Source organism: Atta cephalotes (assembly GCF_000143395.1).
Source record: "Atta cephalotes unplaced genomic scaffold scaffold00065, whole genome shotgun sequence".
Taxonomy (NCBI): domain Eukaryota; kingdom Metazoa; phylum Arthropoda; class Insecta; order Hymenoptera; family Formicidae; genus Atta; species Atta cephalotes.
The window spans coordinates 891,273-899,118 of NW_012130129.1; the positions used below are offsets into that span (position 1 = coordinate 891,273).

Below are 7,846 nucleotides of genomic sequence, written 5' to 3' on the forward strand. Positions count from 1 at the left end.
GAAATCGCCATCGTTGCGGCCGCTCATAGGTCCATCACGTCGGATGAATGAATAATTATCCCGAACCCCCGCATACGAAACGAATCGTTTCTCGACACTACTCCCTTCGCCGTGGAAATGCCTATATACCGAACCGCCCCCAATTTATATAAGCTAACCGACTTGGTGCTCCCGATTACTTCCCCTCGCCTGGTGCTCATATAATAATTCCGCGATTCCCTCCCGATGTTCATTTCATTATTTTTTTTCCTCCTTCGTCGCGGCCACCTTTGCCTCTCCTTCCTCTTCTTCATACGCCACTTCCACAACCGCTTCTCCGCAACCCACCGCCGCCACTGTCGCCACCGCCGCTGCCGCCACCGCCGCCGCTGAGAGGGTGATAAGTCGTGACGTCGACGAGGTAGAGGTGATTCCGAAACGTAGGCGTGGTCGCAGCATCCCACCCTCGCCGACCACCGCTACGGGGGCTAGCCGGCGGGGGTGGGAGGGCTCGAATTCCATGGGGGGGATAGGATGGCGTGCGGTGCACGCTTCGCGTTGGCTGCCTCCAACCCTCCACCACCACGTGGCCGGAGTCGGCGGCGGGTGCGGTGGTGGACGTGTGCACCAGCTATATAGAGGGTGGAAAATCGTGTAAGAAAAACCCGCGGCACTCTGCACCAACCTCATCGGCCCTATTTCTCCCATTCTCTCTTTCTCGCTCTTTCTCGTCGCTTTCTACCCTTCATTGTCCTCGTTCTCGTTCGACCCCCGCCGGTAATAGACGGCGGCTCTACTTAAGTGCGGGGCACGCCGTTGCGCCCCCATCCTACTCCCCGGCTCTCTTCGTCCCTTCCGCTTTCCCACCCTCTCCTCTGCCTCTCGCTCTCTTTCGTCCTTCTTCGTTCCGATCCTTTTATCCTCGCGCGTTTAAAAGGGACGTATGTATGTATGGCCCCGTGTACGCCGCTTTTATGTGAAATTCTTGGGGCGAGCATCGGAAGAGGAGACTTATCACGCGCTGTCAGAGGAACGCGCGCCGCTCTTGTATGCGTGCACACACGCACGTCCGCATGGTCCACATGACACACCGGTGTCGCGCGCTCGTTAATTTAATTAACCCTACGGACACTTCCGGCACCAACGTGGACGGCCAGCATGCTCTGTGTCGTACTTTCCATGATAATGCGCACGAGGTTGGCCCCTCCCCCGCGCAACGTCGTCGTCACTTTCGTTGATTCGGGCGACAGGGTTCGGGGGAAGACGAGGGCAGGGAGGATGGCGAAATTATGCGCGCAGAATGACGACAACGTAGTGTCTCGTCGTGTGACACTGCTTCGTGTGACATTATATAATGGTTTGAAATGTTGCAGACGCTAATAGGCGTAATTATGTAGTGATTTTGTTGGGGTGTCTTAAGAAGACTCTTTTTTTTAATTCTTGATGATCTGTTTTTAAGATTATAATTATCTTTTTTGTAAACAATTGGAATTAGTAAAACTTATATATATAGACACATTTATAAATTTATATTATTTAAATTTGTACATATAGTATATTTTAATATATTTTTATGTAAATAGCATCTAATAATTTTAGAATGATTTTTTCTTCTATTATTTTTTAAGAATTATTTAGTCTTCTCAGTATAGCATGACAATATTTTTAAATAATATTAAAAAAAATATATATTCTTGCTCTCTATAATAAATATAAAATTACATATATATATTTTTACTGTACATTTATATACATAAATTAATTATATACATAAATTAAAAAATATATAATATATATATATGTGTGTGTGTGTGTGTGTGTGTGTATGTGTGCATTTAATAAAAATTAAATTTTTAGCTGAATAATCTCATAATAAAAAGCATTTAAAAATCTGTAAAAATAAGAGAGAAGAACTCTGGAACTTTCTCTACAGCTTTTACTAGATTGTCATATGTCATACATATTGTGCAGTATATCACTTATGCAGTAGTAAAAAGAAAAGTTTCGTGATTTCAGTAAGCCGAACATCTGAAAAAGACATTTTATCTCCATCTTAGAAACTACGATTATCACATCGATTTCTGCCTTGAATACTAGTTAATAAGCCAGCGGCTTCATAATATCGATATCGTCATTATCGCGTGATTATTACGCAATCCAGAGAAGTCGTAGACGATCGCCAAGCCTTTCCCATTCCCGCCACCGGTTATTATTATTATCATCATTATTGTTATCATTATTACTATACCTGTGGGTTTGGAGGGGAGCTGCGAAGCTCTCTCTCGTCGACGATAATATAATTACCTACACCGACAAGAAAATTACATCGTACCCTCTCGCGTTGTCCCGCAAGTCTATGCAACACGGATGTGATACACGCGAGCGCACGCTCATCGGTGGTAGTGCGAGATAATAAAGTTGATAAGAGCGTAGAGGGTCGTTCCGTACTCCCTACCTACCGAAAGAGAGCAAACGGGGTAGCGCTGGAGGAAGGGGTGGATAAAGGCGAACGGCGATACGCGAGAAATGGGGTGCGAGCGAGAAAACAGCTAGTGGTGCTATCGGGGGTGCGGCGGGGTGGATGGGCGTGGCCGGCATCTGCCGGCGAAGCAAATGATTGGACGGTCCGCGGGGCGGCTTCGTCAAATAAAATCCAATCGTTGAGACCAAAGGAATGCGAATCTCCAGGCTTTTTTCCTACCCTTGGTACTACGAAGCGGCGAGCCATTTACCCTCCTCTTTCTACCGCTTCCTCTCCCTCCCCCCTTCTGTGATCCCCACCGGGATGGTGTGTGCTTTCCAACCGTCCCTCTCGCCTCCTCCCGCCTTTCTCTTTTCCTTCATTCCTCAAGGGGGTGCGCACAGCGCCGTTTGATGGGAGTATGATTTTATTACGGCATTACCGAGCGAGCCAAACCCCGAATTGCTCGGCTTATAGTCCGTATTATCTCACCTAAAAGGAAAGGAAGGGGTGGCGGAGAAACAGTGGAGTGGAGTGGGCAAAATGGGGTGGTCAGAGGAGAGAGAAGGGACACGGAGCATCCACCCCTTCGGTGGCGTACCCTTCTTCGGGTAAGGCCACTGCCTGCACGTACGTACGGGGTGGCGTTTCGAGAACGCCGGCGATGCCGGTCGGGGGAGGGAGCTGGGGGGGAAACGAGTGAGCCACCTATATGCTTTTGTGGGCCTTCATTCGAGGGTTGCATGCTCTCACGTTGCCGCCGCCACCACTAACCCCCCTTTCGTGCGTTCGGAAGGCACGCACGCAGGCACGTCAGTTGACATCCCGCTGCCGAAATCGCACGTCCTTGTCCGTTGTCGTCGGACGTGAAGTGAAGTTGCGTGCGCGATCATGTGACTCGCGCGATCCCGCACGGTGGGATCTTCCGCGACGAGGATCTCGCGGGAAAAGGAGATCCAGATTTTCCTTTCCTTCGAGTCGGATACACATTGTTGAAAACACTATGAGAATTTAGTATTTTTAAATACTTGAACCAAGTGAATATTTCAGTTGTAATGTCAATGTGCATCATGCGATCGACAGTGACTTTAAAATAATTATCGCGGTTACTTGACGTGCGGAAACTGCTATCAATCTCCCGAGCAATAAATCCGAAGGAATCGAAAGCGATATGCTGATATGTGATTAGTGAATAATTTGTGAAGATTGAATAATTTTAAATTGAAAGAACACACACCAAGAACTGCAACAACAACAACAATCTTTGACGATCTTGATTCAAACATAAAAATGTGATCTTTGATTGATTTTTTTGCGCGAATCTTATACGAGATAAACGGCAATCAGTAAGTATCTAAAACAATGATAAATCTAATATTGTCTAAAATTCATGGAGACAAAACAATTAACTATAACGTAAGAAATAAAATAATCACGCTTCGCTGATTAATATATCAAGTCCGAAGCTAGCTAGAAGAGGACGTTCAATCCTTTCTTCAACTAAGAATCGTCCTATAAGACGACGATCGTAATAGTCGGTGAGCCAAGCAGCCGTGATATGTTCCCCTCGTCAGCGGCGATGCTGAAGAATCTGCAGCAAAGTGCCATGACCTCGCCCTTTCTGATGGAGAACCTGCTCCAGAGCAAGGCATCGCCGGGGACGGATCTCACCAGTCTGACCTTGAATTGGGCGGCGAGTCTGGTAGCGCGACAGCGCGAGAGAGAATGCGAGGCGAGTCTCAGACTCGTTCGGGATCGATCCTCCCCCAATGATCTCGTCCAGGATCACTTGGACCAACGATCCGGCACGATTGGCGGACGCGATCGCATAATGATCGATTGCGGCGGCAGGGATCAGCAGAGATCCAGTGGTAGTAGGTCTGTTGAACGACAACATGACCGGATGCAGCTCCTTCAACGTGAGAAGGAGGTCCTGGACCGGAGTCAGGGCGTATATGTCGACATGGAGAACGATAGGATGGACGGCCCGGTGATGGTAGACCGATTGTGCGCGATGGAGAGGCTCTGTAATGAGAGGATCGACAATCGATCTAATTCCGGTGTCGAGTCCTGTAACTCGAACGTAGATGAGGATCCGATTCCGGGCGCAGAATTGGATGGTAGTCTTCAACCGGCCGACAGGGATGAGATGGTGCTGGGCGAGCGTGTCTCCGCGATCGAGATAGACAGACGGTACGACCTTGGATGCAGAAACGTCATGCACACGTCCGATGAGATGACGATCGCATCGGGGGAGAGAGAGGCGGCAGTGACGGCAGCGGCGACGGTGGTCGAGCGTGCCGTCGACAGAATAGGCGAGAGGACCACCGCCTGTTCCTGCGGCGATGAGCAGTGCTCTGGACCGGCGTGCAGAACCATCCAAGAGAAGGAGAAGCCGCAACTCAAGTTCAGCGTTAGCGCCATACTCGGCGGTAATCATGACAGGAGGCCACATTCCGGTAATTCATTGATAAATACTGACTTACTTTTTATAATAAATATGACATTGCAATGTTTTATAACTAAACGCTAAGGTTGTGCCAAGATTAAGTCTATTTTTCCAACCTTGGTGCAAACTTAACATTTAGTTATAAAACATTGCAACGTCATTATTAAATTGTTATTAAAAAGTAACGGAAAAGTAATGGAAAAAGTAATGCCTCCCAACTCTGTCGAGCTATCCTGACACTAGTTCCTGAGGAATTAATAAGGAAGATTTAATCCTTTTGAAACACTGCTCTATATTAACGAAATTCTTGTAGTTTGAAAAGATTAGAAAAAAAAGACGGAGAGGATATAAAAAAATGAAAAATATTATGAAATATCGGCAAATATATTGAGATAATTTATTTACAAATAAAAGGCAATTATATTAATTTATCAGTCATCGTAAATACAATGTTCGAAAATTACAAGATTTTTATAGTCTAGTTGAAAAAAAAAAGTAACAATACAAAATATTTTAAGAAATATAGGAAAATTAATTGCGAAACAAAAAAAAAGACATAATTAAACTGATAATTATCCTGTTTGTTGATGAATTTGATCAAAACAGATTAAAATTTTTTTAACAGCTATATTTGTTCTGTTAACAGAGAAGTAAATTTAAACGGTTAAAAGCATCCTACATTATTGCGAATGTCGTAATTTAAAAAACAGAGAAAAAGAAGAAGGAATGGGAAAATATTTAAAAGTGTAACAATACCAATATATATAAATAATTTAAAAACATAATGGAAAAGGCAAACGTGTCAAGATAATTTATTAATAAATAACCTTAATTAATGCGTTCATTAAACATCGTAAACACAATATTCGAGATCGCAAAATTATGATCTACAATGAAAAATAGAAAAGACAATAGAATGGTAAAGACACTATAAAGAAATATAAAGATAAATCGTTACTAGACAGAAGATTCCATGATAGTCCATTAATAAATACTAACAATTATTTATTGTTTGATATTAGTCAAATTTGTCCGCGACATTTCATCTTTATAATTAGAATATAATTTTTAAATTCCGTATTATTGTTGTTATAAATAACGAAGAAGGTATTAAAAGTACGAGAAAGTAGAGCACTAGAACTACATATTTAAACATATATCTATCTTTTTATACTTTTTTCAAGTAACAAACAGGAATTAAATAAAATGTGTTAGTATGTCCTTTCTGTTAGTAGTATGTCCCCCAGTAGTATGTATATATTTACTACATCTTAGGATCGACGATCACCGATTGCGATCTCAGATTTGTTTGCTCTCGATGGAATGACATTGTCGAGAAGAATTTCACGCGGTGATCTGAGAGTGTTGAAACAAAGCTCACCACAAATCAGTGTCGCGCGCAGACTTCTGTCGCCGGTCCCTAAATCTCATCCGCACACCCTCAAGACGAGTCGCGCAGCGTGCGTGCGGGGTGGAGCGCACAGGGCGTCAGCTGGCCCGCCACTTACCTTCACCCCAATATTAAGCCCTTACGATTGGTGCCTATAATATTAGACAAGCAGCAAGATTCAATGATGTATTGCCACGTCGTTTATCGCGCTTTTCCTCCGTTCGGATTGTGATACGTCTCGAATATTTGTCATTGCAAATTGATACGAGAGATAATGGAAAACTACGGTGTCCAATAGTATAATTCTGTAATTTATTTAGTAGTAATAATGCAAAAATATAGCATTTATAACAAAAGCATTAATAATGAAACATTATGTTGTTTCGTATTTTCATATTTAATCTTTCTTATATTAAGGTGGTCGGAATACTCCAAACCTTATAAATTCGCTAAATGCTATTTATATACATTGTTATATTTATATTATTAATACAACTTGTTTCACAATTTCAAAACAAATTTTGTATTTATCTTCATGGGATGTATGGAACGTTATCTATCAATTTTTATTTAATTGTAAATCAGCAAAAATAACAATTGAAATTGAGGTATAATGTTGAAATGTTATCAGAACACCGCACGCAGATAATTACGTTGAGAGAAGAATTACGCGAGTAATATAAGGTTAACAAATAAAAAATCTCTTACTTAAATGTTACTTAAATATTAAAATTAATTGTGACGTAATGCTATGAAAAAGATTCTCGCTATCTAAAATAATTGCAATCCTCTTCTGATCTTGTCTCTGTAATTCTCATATTTATTACATTATCTCACAATCTTACAATTCATAACCGAAGGTTCGTAATCGATCTTTCGGCTCAAGGATCCGCAATTTTCCTCCGTCATCTCAATTCTGAGAAAAATTGTTACAGGTCGTTCCGCGCGTGGGTTACAATACCGTCCCGTCATTTGCAGAACACCCCCGAATATTCGCGAGGGTCCGGTGGACCCTCGCACACGCATACACGCCAATCTTCAGCCAGCGTGTCCTCATTGTCACTCTTTCCTCCACGGTGGCCGAGCCCCATCTCTCCCTCTTTCCCCTCCGTCTCCTTCCGCGCTTATGATTGACACGAGTCGATAAAGACCGCGTGCGCGCGCGATAAACGCGCGTAGAGACGTACTAGATGTATAAACTGTGCACAAGAGAGAAGAGTGGACCGTCGCGCGAGGATGGCGAGGGCAGAAGAGAGATGCGTGTGTGGGGCTCTACGAAGGTGGAGAGAGTCGAATGTTGCATTTAACATCGGGCGAATTGCACGCATCTGCCGGCACAGAAGGATACGCGGGGGTGGTAAAGGGGACATCGCGCGGGTGGCAGGAGGTGAGAAGGGAGAGAGAGGGCCCGAGCAGGGGGTAGCAATGGGGAAATTCGGTGCGTTCGAGATACGCAGTGGGAGGGTGAGGGGGGAGGGAGGGAGGAAGCTTCGTGCGTTTGTCGGATAGCGGATGCATTGACCGTGCCACGTGCATGTGTTACATCCCCCTTCGTTCCCCGTACGTA

At 44.0% G+C, this 7,846-nt stretch overlaps 1 protein-coding gene across 1 annotated transcript in view; it reads left to right on the forward strand.

Annotated features, from left to right (window-relative positions):
- Nucleotides 1-3,998: 3,998 nt before the first annotated feature.
- The window catches only part of LOC105623848, a 40,107-nt gene continuing 36,259 nt past the window's right edge, over nt 3,999-7,846 (forward strand). Inside the window, exon 1 of the mRNA XM_012205221.1 lies at nt 3,999-4,899. Within this exon, the coding sequence (XP_012060611.1) occupies nt 3,999-4,899 (901 nt within the window). The remainder of the gene's footprint in view (nt 4,900-7,846) is intronic.